Below are 16,041 nucleotides of genomic sequence, written 5' to 3'. Positions count from 1 at the left end.
AACATTTTGAGGCTTTCCTATCAACTGATCATTTCCTTCGAAAAGATGTGTCCGACATCATGCCACTATCAACCACATTTCCGCATAATCGACGAAGTCTTACGGCCTCATCGTTTGGCTTTTTCCCTAATAAGTCAAAACAACTTATTAGGGAATAAAAATTAATAGTAAAACTTTTATATATATGTTCTTAATAACTTAAAAGCCAATGCTGAAAAAGAAACTACGTTAAAAATATCTCAAAATTAAGTTTGAAAATTTAAAATTTGGCTTTTTCTTTGGCTGATTAGGCCATCCGATGGGAGCCTTATTGTTATTGCAAAGCAATTAAATACACAATCTCGATTTCACAAACCAATCTAGAGGCAAAACTACAAAGTAGCAAGCTAATAAAAAAAACTAAACACTAAACGCGACAACGGTTGTCTATTTATTAGCTACAATGCGTGAGAGACATGGATCAGCCGAATATGACTCAATTGCAAGACCTACGGCTTAAAGTTGACTTGACTGAAAAATGTACTTATTTTGCATAGTCGACTGCAAGGGAAAGATCATTTCTACTAATAGTCACAAGATCCTTTTTATCAAGTAGTGGGAAGACTATAAGTATATTCCTTCAGTTACCTAGCGGCGCTCTAACAAAAATACCAGTATACACCAAAAACCTTAGGTTACACGGGGTAAATCCATTAAAAAAGGACAAATTTTAGCGAAGGGGTCTACTTTAGGAAAAAAAACGTATTAGCAACTTATATGCCATGGGAAGGTTACAATTTCGAAGACGCAATATTAATTAGCGAATGTTTGGTATATGAGGATATTTATACTTCTTTTCACATCCGAAAATATAAAATTCAGACAGATACGACAAGCCAAGGCTCTGCCGAAAAAATCAGCAAAGAAATACCACATTTAAAAGAACATAAGTAGCTCATATACTACCTCCAACCCTACCCTACCTCCAACCCTACCCATATTATAGCTGCCTCTGTTAGTTCTGCCATTAAAATTTGAATAGCAGATACAACTAAAATTTGGAATGGAGTTGTTAGAAGTCTCAAGTGAAACCAAAACCATCTATAAGGAGTCAACTGAGCATCTTAGCGGTGGGATTGAATACAGGGATCATTCGGTTAATCTCCATGAAAAATGGTTCGGGGGTGATTTACTTCTACACCTATTCCCTTAATTTCTTCTAAATCTCCTCAATTCCCTTGAAGGAGGGATTAACCAAACAGATCATTGGTTCATCTTGTCAAACTATGAAACCAAGTTGCATGGGCGTAGCAGAGGAAGAGATGTCCTCATCAGATTTGCATCTTCAAAGGTAAGCATCAACGAAAATCATCTTCAAAGGTAAGCATCAACGAAAATGATACTACCTCCGTCCTAAAATATAAAAAAAATTCTTGGCCTAAGCACATGTATTAAGAGCAGGTACAATAGGTAGACTATAAACAATCTATAAACATATTTCGAGAAGATAAAAGATGAGAGGGAAGAGCAGCGGGCTACAATGCATGTATGACTGATGAGACCAGATATTAATAGCATAGTATATGTTTATAGATAACTATTATATGAGAAAGGAATGTAGGTGGATAATTTATTATATTTTAGGATAAATGTTAATTGTTTGGCAAGCTACTAGTGCCAAGCTCGGTGTAATTAAAAAAAAAAGAAAGGTAAAATATATTAGATCGGCTCCAAGGACTAATGTCAAAACCTATACCGTTTCGAGAAAAGATTTGACAGTCACCAGTCACTACCTATGTGCTTCCAGTTGACAACCATGTTCATACAAATTAGTGATAAACAGTGCTGCGTATAATAAAATACCACCAGGTGGCACCTCGAAAACATACAAGAACCAAAATGGTTCAGGTGGGCATATCAAAATTTTGTTTGTTCGGATGCCCGGGAGGGGCAAAGGATTGTGCACACGAAAAACCTTTGCAACACTGGTATTCAAATTGGAAGGTTAGGGCAGGGATATACCCATACTGATTTTACAACCTCACAAACATGTAACAAGAGCTATAAATTATGCAACCCATCTTAATAATAACAGCTATGCCTAAATGATTGATGATTTTCAAGCCGGGCCGGAAAAAATGTATGCTCAAGCAATGTCATTGCTTCCAGAAGCTCTCAAGAGACATCCTGTCATGAAAGACAGTTAAAAAGTATGTACTTTCCATTTTGCAAACAACTCAGGATTAGAAAACTACTCACCATCCTGTTCAAAATTGACTTAAGCTGAAAATGTTGGGCTGCCAGCTGGTGGAATAGCAACAACCTTCCCTACAGCCACCGTCTTACCTGAAATGATCAGTAATCAATGGTCAGCATATGATTTGATAAGTCTAATTACTAGAAATAGAAAACAAATTACTTCCTCCATTTCATATTATAAGACTTTCTAGCATTGCCCACATTCATATAGATATTAATAAATCTAGACATATACATATGTATAGATTCATTAATATATATATGAATAAGACTTTCTAGCATTGTCCACATTCATATATATGTTAATGATTCTATACATATATGAATGTGGACAATGCTAGAAAGTCTTATAATATGAAACGGAGGGAGTACTAAGAAAAATAACAACAGAGCCAGTCAGCGACATTTTGAACATAGTTTCCAAAATGCAACTTTTACCGATAGTTAACATAATACATTATGATGAAAGCACTTTTTTCAAGTCAAGTTAACAACATTTTCAAAAATCTAATGTAAATACTTCCAAAATCCAAAGTGGTTCAGGTTCAGAGTGCTCCGATATTTTGCTGACTGGACTGCTGTCAACAAGTTTTGTTGAGCTAAAAGCCACACACAACATTGAAACATGTCTAATTGCATTCCACATCAGTGGAAAGAACCATGGGAACAAAAACAGACCATTGAAATGGGTAGGGGGTGCTTTTCCAGATTAGGAAGTTGTGGGTGAAAATTAATTGGTTTTCATTTCCAGGAAACATGGACTTCAAGCAGAGTTAGCAGAGACAAAAAGGGACTTCACCAAAACATTTATAGGGATATTTGCAGTCAAAACATAAGTCTGACTACACGCAAACCTAAACCTCTTTTTTTTTTTACTGGAGGGAGTACATGGTAGTGGACACATTCCTTAAGAAATGGAAGCAAATGGAATATATGCAACAATAAACAAAAGGACAGCAGTAGCTGACTTGGTTCATTTTGATGCATAGCACACTATTCTTTATTCATAAAAAAATCGGAAACCTAATGTATTTCAATGCATGTATACTTGCCTTCTGTTCGAAGTGTAAACCTTCCAAGCTGAGGAAAATCAGAGAAGTTCTCTATACAAATCAAATTATTCACCTAATTGCAGAACACTTTAGAATTAGTTGAATCCTCAATAACTAGTTACAAACGTGTATTAGTGCTTTTGCAAAAAAATAACTTGTACCAGTGAAATTTATGAGAATACCTGAATGCGGCAAACTACAACCGCACCATTCTTCACAAAAAGAGGCTTCCGCTTTGGTTTTTTCTTCTTTGGATCAGCTTCTTTCTTTTTCTTCATATCAATTTCCTCTATAAGATCAACAATCTCACACTCTTCAACAACAGAGTGGATATGCAACACTGCCTTGTAGCCAGCTGTGAAAATAGCCTAGCACCAGCAAAATAAGTAAATTATTATGAACATAGAGAGAAATAATGATGCTAATTAAATGCAATCAACAGTGGGAGAAAAAAGAGCTGCCATGAATCTACAAAGTTGTAGTACTCCATCCCAAAATATATCTACTTCCAGCATTCAAAATTTGTACCAAAATATATCTTCTCAATCTACACTCTTTTCAACCAATCACAACCTTCCCCCATTTAATTACACATTTCTTAATACCCGTGTCCAACCCCAAATGTTCTTATATTTTCTGATAGAGGTAGTAGAGCTCAAATATTGGTGAAAAGCTAAAATATGACATGAATAGAAGGAGATATCACACGTATAATAAAATACGTTCCGAGTATTAGTACTTGAAACAAGCAAGATTCAAATTGAACAGAGATTGCCAGGTTAAATTTTACTTTAAAAGATCTGTTTTCAGATCAAATAAAGAGCATATGATTTGCGATACATTAAATTCCAACAGAAGTACCAGTCAGGTACATTAAATTTGTATGCATATTCCAGTTTACAGTGCAAACCAGAAACTGCGTACTGTTCTAGCAACCACGATAAGCATTAAGTAGTTTACTATATGCATGTAACAGAACAATCAAAAGACACTTACATTGTCAAGCAACTCTAGAATCTGCAACTGAGCATTAAATTCAGTGACAGCACCAACAGGATTACCTGAATGGATATACATTATTAGAATCAGAACAAAATGCAAATTAGGAAAGTATCCACAACTAAACATCTTCCACAAATGTATGCAAAAGCAAATTATAACAGCGTAACAGATGTATTGAGATGGACAGCATACAATAGATTATAACAAATATCCACACTTCAAAATATTGTGCCGGTAGTTAATCATATTATTATCCCCTTAATAATGTTAATTATCAATCACAAAGCTCATCATCTCAATTACTCCTAGCCTTTGGTTGATTGATCTGGCAAATTGTCTGTCCTCTACAATGAAACAACAATCATCTCAATCGTTTCTAGCCATTGGATGATTGATCAAAGGTACAAATTGTCTATATCCTCTCATTAAGCCATACTCAATTTAATTAGTTCTAGCCAGTCTAGCTATGGCAAATCCACCTTTCTGCTCATGTGCACCATTTTCTCATGCAACTGTCACATAGCACCATGGGGTTTCTATATAATTGTAATATAAATCTAACCAGATACACTACCCTTTCAATTCCATTATTGCGCAACATAAAAACAGTCAAAATCAATTTTAGGTTTGAACCTATCCAAACCTGGCTTAAATTACTATATTGTTTAATATAAGAACTAAGCAAACATTAAAACGAAAACAGAATGTCATATTTAAATGTTCTAGAGGATACCTAGTAGAAAAACCTGATAGGAAAATACTCTACATTACTTCTCTAGAAGAAAATACTTACCAATGCTTGAGAGCACAAAACCAGCCATAATATCCTCGTCTTCAATCCCAGACAATTTGACACGGACATTCTCAGCGGGTCCAGCACGGCGTACCTTGTGCTCATCCAAACTTATGCCAATGACTTTCACGTTAGTCTGTTAAAACAAGACATTGCACCAGAAGTGAATTTAGACTCTAAAGGGCACCCAAGTACACCATGAGTGTTACATTAGAGAAAAAAAAACAAAAAACGAAATACCTTGTTTGGCATGACCAACAAACTGTCACCCTCTCTGATGGTCCCAGATTCTATTTTTCCCATCACTACAGTGCCCATATCTTTATACTTATCAATTATTGGCATCCTGCATTATTAATGCATATACTGTAAAGGTTCCATCTAGCATCTGAGTTAGTGCACAGAAATACGAACAGAAAATAATAGGAAAATATAGTGTGTGAAATAGTTCATTCAAGCAATGTGAAAAACAAAATCTATACATTGTCAAGTAATTAATGCTACAATGTGAAAAACAAAATCTATACATTGTCAAGTAATTAATGCTACAATGTGAAAAACAAAATCTATACATATTAGTATTTAAATTTATCATTATGAGTAAATTTCACAAAGCTTCATGTACTTGGACAAAACTATCAGAAAAGACCAGAGTTAAGCTATATAACGCAAACTGCACGTTTAACATTAAATATAATATTGGAGAACTTGTCATATTCAAAATTTTATTGACTGTTGAAAAAAGAGAACATAATGTACAGTTTAAAATGCATAGTGTACCTGACTGGACCTTTGGGGTCACGCAAAGGAACTTCAATACAATCCAGGACTTCAAAAAGACATGGACCATCCCACCAACTACAAATGCTTTTATCCATCCTGGTCTTCATATTGCTTCCCAAAAGACCAGATATTGGCAAAAAGTGAACATCTGATAACAAAAAGGGAACAGTAAGAAATACCATACAGGCTCAGTTTTTGCAGTTGCTATGATGCGCTGCATTGTACTTATCTTTTAGTTAACGTACATACTAATTATTATATTCCCTCTGTCCCTCCGTTTCAGGTTATAAGACGTTTTGACTTTGGTCAAAGTCAAACTGTTCTAAGTTTGACTAAGTTTATGGACAAATATAGTAATATTTATAATACTAAATTAGTTTTATCAAATCAATAATTGAATATATTTTCATAATAAATTTGCCTTGGGTTGAAAATGTTACTACTTTTTCTCTACAAACTTGGTCAAAGTTAAAGCAGTTTGACTTTGACTAAAGTCAAAACTTCTTATAACCTGAAACGGAGGGAGTACATAGCCAAACCTATATCCAGATATATAGCCAAAAGTTGCTATATTTTGGGACGGAGGGAGTAGTTTTTTCACACATCAAATTAAGGTTAGATAAAATATGTTATGCCACTGGCATATCACCCACAGTTGTTCCATCCTTTATTATTATTGTTTGCAACTTAAATTAGAAGAGAAGTAGTTTGCCAAATGACAAAAACCTCTGTGGCGCCGTTTGATCCTAGGTTTTGGGCATGTCAGGTTCTAGTATTTAGGGTAGTTGGCCAAGTATGGAATTTGGAACACATGATTCTAAGAGGGTGGACTATTAGAGACAGTTCTTCAGGATAAAACAGAAATCAGACAGAATCTCTGGCTCTTCAGGCTGGTCTTGTTTTCCTCACAGCCCCTGTTCTCCTCCCTGATGCTTCCCCCTTGCTCTTGGATCAACACCATTGCCAAGCACCATGCCAGCCTGTGGTCATTGTCAATGCACTACCCTTGTTCTTGGAATCCTGGCAGTCAGGGTGCGGATGGTGGGAGGCTCCTCGCTGAGATCCTCTGCAAGCTCTGCAGGTATTGGAGCTGCTCTCTGAACTGACTCTTCACTTCCAATTTCTTGCTTATGTGATCTCCTTTGATTTGGCTTTGGGTTGTACTCAGCTACTTCTTTGATTCGAATGCTATATATTTTTTATGGTACTTCTCTTCATATTGACTAAAACGATGGCTATATATCTCCACTCAGATCTTATTGTTTGCTATACAACAAGTATTATCAACCTAGAGGGAGTAAAACGATTGCTATATATCTCCACCCAAATTTCAGTTTTCAATTGTCACATCAAAACAATGGCTTCAACTTGAAATGAGTGTTTATAGTAATCAGTTTATGAAGTAACATCTAATAAGAACAATACCTTTTTTGACATTGTACCCTGAAGATCTGAGAAAAGGAACCATCTTTGACTCAATTTCATCATACCTATACCAAATAGTAAATTTGATTATTTTCTTCCAGGATACCCAGTATTTAGTATTAAAATCCTCTGAATTGTTGAATACAATGAAATGAGAATGTCTTATCAAGCATACCTTTCTTTAGACCATTTTACAGTTGGTTCATCCATCTTATTGATGACAACTATCAACTTAGCAACACCTAAAGTTTTTGCAAGCAGTACATGTTCACGAGTCTGTCCTCCTTTTTCGTAACCAGTTTCAAATTCACCTTTTCGGGCAGATATAACCTATAAAAAGAAAAGGAAATGTAATCATTACCAGAGGAATAAAAGGAAAGCAGAAGTTTAGCAGAAAGAACAGAAGCCCCAGGTCATATAGCTACCAGAACACCGATGTCTGCTTGAGATGCACCACTTATCATATTTGGAACATAACTTTTATGACCCTGCAAATTTAAACCACGAAAGTAAACAAATAGCATAAAAGATACAAAAGTACAGTTCATCAAAAAGAAAGAAGCATCATCACAAGAGATGACAAGACAGCAAGACACTTGATCAAAAACAATAATTTCACATTATTGGAATTGATGGAATTTGGATGTGTCATTTGACAACTTCTAAAAGCTTTTTACTGATCTTAGTTAGGAATTTGGATGGTTAGATTTTGGTCTAAACGGGGGCATACTTGGATATTTTGTCTAGAACATGGTATCATCACATGAGTCTATTGCATCAATTAAAGCCCATGAAATGACAAGATATTATGTGGCAAATTACTTATTACTGGTGTGAGACCAAGGGAGGTCCAGTTCATTATGCAGGGGCTGCATCAGAATAGGTAAAGAGACAAGAGACTTCAGTTCTATTTAAGCTAAATCTGTTTATTGTTTATTTCTTAGCTGAGAACCTGAGATTGTCTTTCCAGATTTGGTTTATTTCATTATTTGGCCGGCTATATATGCCTCATGCCCTCATACTTCTTTCTTTAGTGATTAAGCAAAACTAAAGCAGGATATAACCTTCATCTTCACCTGTACGCCAAACAGCAAAGTTACCAACATGGCATCTGGGTATCAGGTACAGGGGACATCTCGTGGTCCACAACTACAATCCCCAGAGTATTGCAAGTTTGAGCACAAGACAATCCTATTTAATAATTATTTTTATCAGGTATAATAGCATCTAGCAAAATTATTCAAGGAGAACCACGAGCACTTAGGAAGTTTCCTTAAGCAATTTAGTCATAACTAGAAAAAATGCCCGTGCGTTGCAACGGGAAAAAAACTAATGTAATGATAATGATTAGAGTTATTTTCTAGTTCCATGGGAGTTATATGAGATAGTTCTTGACATAAACAATGAATTGAATCTATACCTAACCCTAAATTTATTCCCCTTCTCTACCACCATGAGCATTTCCCCACCCGCTCAGTGAAATAATATGATATAGTTAGATTTATTTTTTTATTAAATTAACCATGATTAATAACACTATTTGAAATTTTGTTGGAATTTTCGGAGCTTAATTGCTAATTTTGATAATACAAACATCATTTCAACATTTATTTAAATAAAAATGTAAATAAAAATCCCAATTGTTAGAACTTCAATGGTTACTCTCATTGAGAATAGGATGGCACTCAGAGTGGGGCAATTTTCTGGTTTTCTTCATTCACAAACTCAAAAGCCATACCTTCCCGAGGGAGGTTGGATACATATATATAGCCATAGCTGGCTGGATGGCTGCAAGCTAATTGCTGCCCACACTAGTCTAAAAATTTGAACGCAATGCTGTCCTAGAGAGCATCCAAACTGAATAAAGCATAAAGGTGATGGTCCTAGATGCTGTCCTAGAGATGCTAAAAGCAAAACTGAAAGGATGCTGTCCTAAAAGGGAAAAACAACCTAAAAACAAGAGAGGGACCACAAGGACCAAAGACCACAAGGCTTATTCCATCACCAATTTCTCTATGGGCCATTTTCAGTCAATTACTATGTCAGCCCGCAAAATAAGTCTAATTTGCCTCCCCCAACTCATCCTCTTATTGTGTTGTGTTGGACCAGCCGGCCTGCCCTCGGCATTAAGTGTTGGCGGCCCGGCAATGGAGGCGGCCCGACGCGCAGGCGATCTGACCCGTCCGATCTGATGGACGGCTTGGATCGCCTCCGCACCGTTGAAGACGCGGACGGCCGGGGAAGCCCTAACCCTAACCCTCGATTCTCCCGTTCTCTATCCCGATCCTCTCTCCCGGCGACGAGCAGCAGCGGCGGCGGCGGCGGCGGCGGCGCGCGAGTCGAGGCGGCGGCCTTCCCCCGCCGCGAGCGACGGCGTCGGCTTCCTCCAGGAGGATCCGATGGCATTGGCGCCCGCGAGCGGCGGCGGCGTCCTCCCCCCTCCGCGACCGACGGCGTGAACAGCTTCCCACGGGATTAAGATAAGATTTTTGCACTTATTATTATTTTCCCCGTTCCTTTTCTCTTTCTTTGGATTGTCCGATTGGATTTCAATCGGATTTACGGATGAAAATTTTCACGGACAACAGACCCGATTTGGTGCAGACTTGGATGACGTGAGAGCGACGGACACTTTTTTTTTTACGACGGACGAAAAATTTTACCGGAATACATAAATAGCTAAGTGTTTGTACAGTCCAAACTAGAGTTCCAGACAAGTACACAACAATTCTCTTATACACTATATCAGGAAAAGCATAACACAATATGAAAAAGAATAAACAACCTAACAACTACAAGGAAACCCATGCCCTTGATGGATATCAAATAAATATAACATAAGTTTTGAATTAAAAAAATGTAAAACATATTATGATCGTATCTAAAACATTGGATAAACAAGTCACATTAGATCAGTAACCTGCATATACACAAGGAGAGGATGCAAATCCAAATCCTTTAAAAATAACCGACGTCTACATAGTACAATCTACATAAGATTTTTGGCGAGTATGAAGGGTAAATAGAACACACAAACTCTTTGTTTTAAGTATTCAAAGACAATCTGAAAGAAAAGTACCACTATAACAGTAATACAGTGAAAGAGAAATACCGGTGCATCCAAAATAGTGAATCTTGTAGTTTCTGTCTCAAAGTGGGCTCTACCAACTTCAACAGTTTTCCCCTAAAAAAACACAGAAACAAGATCAAAGTACAGTAAAAATCAGCATCATCATAAATTCATAATACAAAAGCACCTTCAAAAGATCTGTCACCTAGGAGAATGAAATATTATTTTGTTGTCTAGAGTGTACAGATTGAAGTATGCATCAGGTTATTCTAGACTAACAAAGTCATATAAACGAATTATCCCTTGATGAGGTATTTCAAGAGCATGCCACTAATTTTGTACAACTAAACACAATATAGATGAAGCATGCCACCTATATGGAAGCGATACCTTTAGCCGCTCTTCCTCATTTGTGTCCATAATGTAAGCCATGTACCTGCAAGTATTTCAGATCAGGTTATAATGTCAAGCAGTATCGAAAAAAAAAAAAACTTTACAAAAAGTACAGGAAAAGACAGTGTTTCAGGTGTCTAAGCTTGTTGATAGTTTTTAGGAGTTCAACTTATAAAACAGGTGCGAATTTAATACTAAACTCTTAACTCGGTAACATCCTTTAGTCACTCAATCATATCATATAGTGTGTCCTAACCAACAAACAAATTAAAGCCCTTGTATTTGAGATATCCTTCAACAATAATATAGCAAAAAGAAGATATACTACCTCCATCCCAAAATGTAGCAACCTATGGACATATGGTATGTCCATCCTAGGACACATCCTAGGTTGCTAGATTTTGGGACGGAGGGAGTAGTTCGTAGATATTTCCTCTACCGCCAGTCTGACACTATGAATCTTCTGTACTAGACAGTTATTGCTCAAACACTTGTAAGTTTGTAGCTACTTTCTAATAGCAGTTCCAATGTAAACTTTTTCTTTCCCTTTAATCAAAGCAAGAACAATGACAGAATTAATTGCAACTATAGCAAACGCTAGACTAGTTAATGCAGGGTCAACTCAAACTTTGCTTTATTCATATGGAAAATCAAGCAAAAGAATATAAGCCGTGAGTTCGAAAAAAGGCATCTGGTTTATCCGTCTGGAAGAAGGAAACGATAGAAGTACCCACCAGCTTTCTCGGCTTTTATCTTTTGCTTCTTTTTCATACTTCTGGATGGTCCTGTCATCGACTTGACCACTCAAGAAAAGTATTTGCCCTCCGGCAGTTGATTTTCCAGCATCTGGGAATATGAAACAACAAAAATAAAATAGGAGAAGCAACAGATCTAGAGAATCAACACATTGTTAGCAATAAGCTTCTGTAACTGTACTATATGACTATTCAACAAGCAACAAAAATATGTAAAAAAGAAAAACATGCAACATATTTTGAAGCCACAAGCTAAGTAAGCAGATTTAACAAGCTCAATCAATTGTTTTCTAATAGACAAACAACATATGGCACACGAAAGTTGTCTAAAATGGATGTCCAATAGTAAACTGATTTTAATTAAAATAACAAAGTAGTTTTTAGAAGAAAAAATTACTGCAAACAAAAGAATTCATACACAATGTCATCAAATATCCCACAAAAAAACAAGTAGAACAGTGGTTGGTATAGTTAGTATGAGTATGGTACAACCACAAACACCTTTTTAACTGTAAATCTTTTGAAATTCTTCTCTTCTATAAATTCCATAGTAAAGTCTACTTTATGCACCCCCACCCCACCACCCCCCCCCCAGTGCGAAAAATTACTATCTAAATACACATATGCCCAACTCAAACTATTGTTCATCATAATCAAAACCTGGTCTCAACTCTGGTCTCAACTCTGCCTTTTGCAAATGTTGGTATCCTAATCATCGTAATCAAAACCCTAGTAGCTGTCAACCGCAATAATCTGGCCAACCAAATTCATCACCTGGCCAAATTACACAGTAAACAGTACCCAGCTAGCCAAACATGTTACGTATGAGTAAAAAAACATATTATCTCAATGCCAAAATCATGAAAAACACATTACCAGGCTGCATTGCTTTTTGGTGGTGGTGATGGGGTGTGTGTGTGTCTGTGCGTGTGTGGTGGTGGTGGTGGTGGTGTTTTTATAGTTGGTTGTAATCATCACCCACACGTATTAATGAAATGTATTAGCCTAATAGGATATAAGCAAAGGCATTTCTTGTGTATTCTCTCCAGAAATACAGTTCAAAAAGCCTTGACATTTACAGAATCATTCCAAAAAGAATTAATTCTAAATTCTTAATGAACTTCAGTACAATACCTTAACCTTTCCTCTTTCTATAGTTCCATTTCAGCAGGGTTCGCCTATTATGTTTTTCACTATGTAGAACAAATTTAGATTTGAATACTACGACATGAGACATCTATTTTGCGCCAACATTTTTTGTTTTATTACTTGAAACTTACTCCCTCCGTTTCACAATGTAAGTCATTCTAGCATTTCCCACATTCATATTGATGTTAATGAATCTAGACATATATATCTATTTAGATTCATTAACATCAATATGAATGTGAGAAATGCTAGAATGACTTACATTGTGAAACAGAGGAAGTATATGGCAATTCACATGTTATGGGAATGGTTGGGGATATGGGCCTTTTAGGCCTATTCGAGGGGTCCCTAGACCCAAGTAATGCGACGGTGCCATTGAGGCAGCCGCGCCACGACGCAAGAGAAAAGAGGAAGACTAAAGACTCTTGTTTATTTCTTGCTTAATGAATACAATACAATCCCAATTCTTGTAGTATAGATGGACTAACTTGACTATTAAGAAACCTATCCCTGACATGAAGGAAAGAGCTAACTAATAAATCTCTCTACTCCAAATATGTTAACAGCAACCATGTGAGTAATGTTCACGCAGTACCACCAGCCAAACAGAGGTTGACTGCTCTTTGGGCCCTAATGGGGTGCACATGACATCACACCATATTTTGAAGACAATACATCAGAGATAAACCTGAAGGTGGAAATTGGCATAGCCAAATAATTTCCTGGGTCTAAGCATAGTAACATTACAATCAATATCATGGATGTTGTATGACCCTGAGATAATAGATCCTCAATGTTATGTCAAAACATGCTCTGATAGACACACTTGACACAGATAAATAAGACAACAATTAATAAATTTTCTATGAACATATCTGTCTAACACTGACAAAGAAAATTGAATACAAGGCACGTAAGTAAATAACCTACCAACATGACCAATGAAAACCACATTCAAATGCCGCTTTGTTTCCTTTTCCTCCTCTACTACCTCTTGAGCATCCTCATGTGCAGCAGCTGGACCAATAGAAAAGTTGTATTTCATGCCAAGAGGAAGAAATAAAAAAAAATCAAACAGGAAACTATCTGGGCCATTAGGGTCCAGAGGAAGTTTTGTTCATTAAACTTAGTACTACCTTTACATGAAGACCATAATCTAGATTAACACAATAGTGAGATGGGGAATTGAATCCGCTAACTACTTACAGGTAGAATGTTTTTATTACATGGAGAAAACAGATAGCCCTTTGCCAATTTGAAACAAACTGAGCAAAAAAAAATTAACCAAAGGATGCAAATTTCTTATTCAAGTGCTAGGTAACAGTAACTACAACAACAGCTTGAACAAGGATATCACACATACCATTCGTCTTCAACTCCAAGGACTGTAGTGATGATTGAATTTCTGTAACATCTGACAGGACAGTTCAAACCACAGGTTAGTCCATAGTGACCAAGAACTTCAATGGGGCAAATAAACAATAGCCTCTTCCAAAATAAAGAGATACTCCCTCCGTCCCAAAATATAGCAACCTTAGTAATAGATTAGAGACCACCTAGTACTACAGATTCCTAGTACTAGGTTACTGTATTTTGGGACAGAGGGAGTAACTATGAAAAGAAAAAGGTAGAAAAATTCCAAAGAAAATAAACTCACATGGACGTCATCCTAACTACTAGTTACAAAACAAATACATAAATATGAACATTCTAGATTTTCTCAGCTCATGCCATAATTCAGAGAGAGAAACAAAATATGGTCAGTTGGATATATTGTTGGGTTCATTGAAATGGGCATAGCAGTTTAACCAAGCCAGACATTGGGCTGGCACAGGAAGAAAAATTTGAGAAAGGTCAGTTGGATATATTGTTGGGCTCCTTGAAATGAGCATAATAGAAGTTCTTATACATTTTCTGTTCTTTTTTAGAAATGTTTTTCTACAAGAAACTATATAACAAAGGCCGACATACGCTTGGATTCCAATACCATAAAACTCCATTCTATGGAAAGCTAGAAGGCCATGAAAGGTACCAAACTCATCATATGTGCAGATATGCCCCTATTTGCCATCCAGGTAATCTAATTAACAAGGGATTACCCATTTAATAATGTCATGAAACATCAAAGCCATACGTGTAGACTAACCAAGCACATGGTAAAGTAATTTATGTGTTTCAGGTGCAGGACATGGAATCTGGACAATGACAAAACCCACAAAAGTACAATCAGCTCCATAACACTTCTCTTAGGCCTCAGATAATCATCTAACTGGCAGAGGACCAAAACATTGCATATTCTAGTTATGCACGTAACTGTCAGCTGGAGTGGCTAGCACGAAGCACGATAGATCTAGTGACTCAATTTCTTGTTGCTCTTCTTCTAAACCCCAGCTGAATCTGCAGAAACCGCCACTATATCGTCCTAAACGCCCTTATCCGCCACATAAACGTTGCTGACCCTCCTAAACCTACACGAGGACGCAATCAAAGGCGTCCATGCCACAGATCGGCGAGGAACGAGCTCAGATCTAAGTGCAGAAGCCACATAACAGCCAGCACAGCGGGACACGCACAAAGTGGGGAAAGGGGGGGGAGAGAGAAGAGGAGGAAGGATGAGGAGGAACCTTCAGCCGGGGCCGCGGGAGGAGCGGCATCCGCCACGCCCTCGCCGTCCTCAGTGGCGGTGGCGGCGGCGGCGGCGGCGTGGTGGGGATCCACGGCCATCGGCTCGGTGTCCTCGTCGCGCGCCCAGTCGTCGACGACGGAGGCGGAGGCGGAGGCGTCGCCGAGCTCCTGCGCGGCAGGCGGCGGGGCGTGCGCGTCGTGCTCCATCCCCGGCGTCTCGCGAGCTGGAGCAAAGGCAAAGGCAAGCGCGTGGCGTGGAGGCGCTGGTGGTGCTTGGGGACAGCGTGCGTGCTGTTCCTAGGGTTTTCGCGGAGCGTCCAGGATTTGGACTTCTCTCGGTGGAGAGTGGGCGACGATGCTGTGGCTGGATGGCTGGGATGATGGGGGAGGAGAGAGAAGGCGGCGGCTGCTTTAAGCTGCAAGGACTCCTTGCTTTCGGCTCCAGTAGTCCAGTGGCTCAGTTCCGCCTGGGCCCGTGGTATCGTCACTGGGCCATGTCAGCCCATGAAGCTCACTACTCCATTCTCAACGGTACATTTATTTCGACACATCCTTCTTTCTATCAAGTCAGTCAATTTTTCAGCTGTAAGAAGTTTCTTCAGATTCGTGCTATGCTTTTTTTTATACTCGGTGAAAACACATTTTCATGGCTCCTTGTGTACAAAGTACTATATACTATTCCTGTGTTAAAATGTAGAGCATTCATCTTATTAAAGAAATACTCTTCTAATTTTTAATAGATGACGCCGTTAATCT

At 37.8% G+C, this 16,041-nt stretch overlaps 1 protein-coding gene across 1 annotated transcript; it reads right to left on the bottom strand.

Moving 5' to 3' along the window:
- Positions 1-1,808: 1,808 nt before the first annotated feature.
- On the bottom strand, positions 1,809-15,667 carry LOC4335338 (uncharacterized). The gene is made up of 17 exons (XM_015781151.1): positions 15,285-15,667; positions 14,024-14,074; positions 13,591-13,677; positions 11,491-11,602; positions 10,754-10,799; positions 10,406-10,477; positions 7,719-7,781; positions 7,469-7,623; positions 7,294-7,358; positions 5,866-6,016; positions 5,326-5,431; positions 5,086-5,221; positions 4,287-4,351; positions 3,473-3,658; positions 3,291-3,363; positions 2,239-2,325; positions 1,809-2,166 (listed from the first exon to the last, which is right to left on the bottom strand). Exons 1-16 carry the CDS (start codon positions 15,490-15,492, stop codon positions 2,258-2,260), a joined length of 1,644 nt encoding a protein of 547 aa, XP_015636637.1. The 5' UTR covers positions 15,493-15,667; the 3' UTR covers positions 1,809-2,166; positions 2,239-2,257.
- Between the last annotated feature and the right edge of the window lie 374 nt (positions 15,668-16,041).

Source organism: Oryza sativa, chromosome 4 (assembly GCF_034140825.1).
Source record: "Oryza sativa Japonica Group chromosome 4, ASM3414082v1".
In the NCBI taxonomy this organism is placed as follows: Eukaryota; Viridiplantae; Streptophyta; class Magnoliopsida; order Poales; family Poaceae; genus Oryza; species Oryza sativa.
Note: the sequence above shows the minus strand (reverse complement) of the source record. Positions and strands in the feature narration are given on the sequence as shown.

What these genes read in the sequence shown, in the direction of transcription:
- LOC4335338 (XM_015781151.1), bottom strand. Translation starts at nt 15,492, where the DNA reads ATGGAGCACGACGCGCACGCCCCGCCGCCTGCCGCGCAGGAGCTCGGC. An exon ending in GATAAAAGCCGAGAAAGCTG is followed by an intron (nt 10,800 to 11,490) that starts GTGGGTACTTCT and finishes AAATACTTGCAG; the next exon opens with GTACATGGCTTACATTATGG. An exon ending in GACCCCAAAGGTCCAGTCAG is followed by an intron (nt 5,432 to 5,865) that starts GTACACTATGCA and finishes TTAATAATGCAG; the next exon opens with GATGCCAATAATTGATAAGT.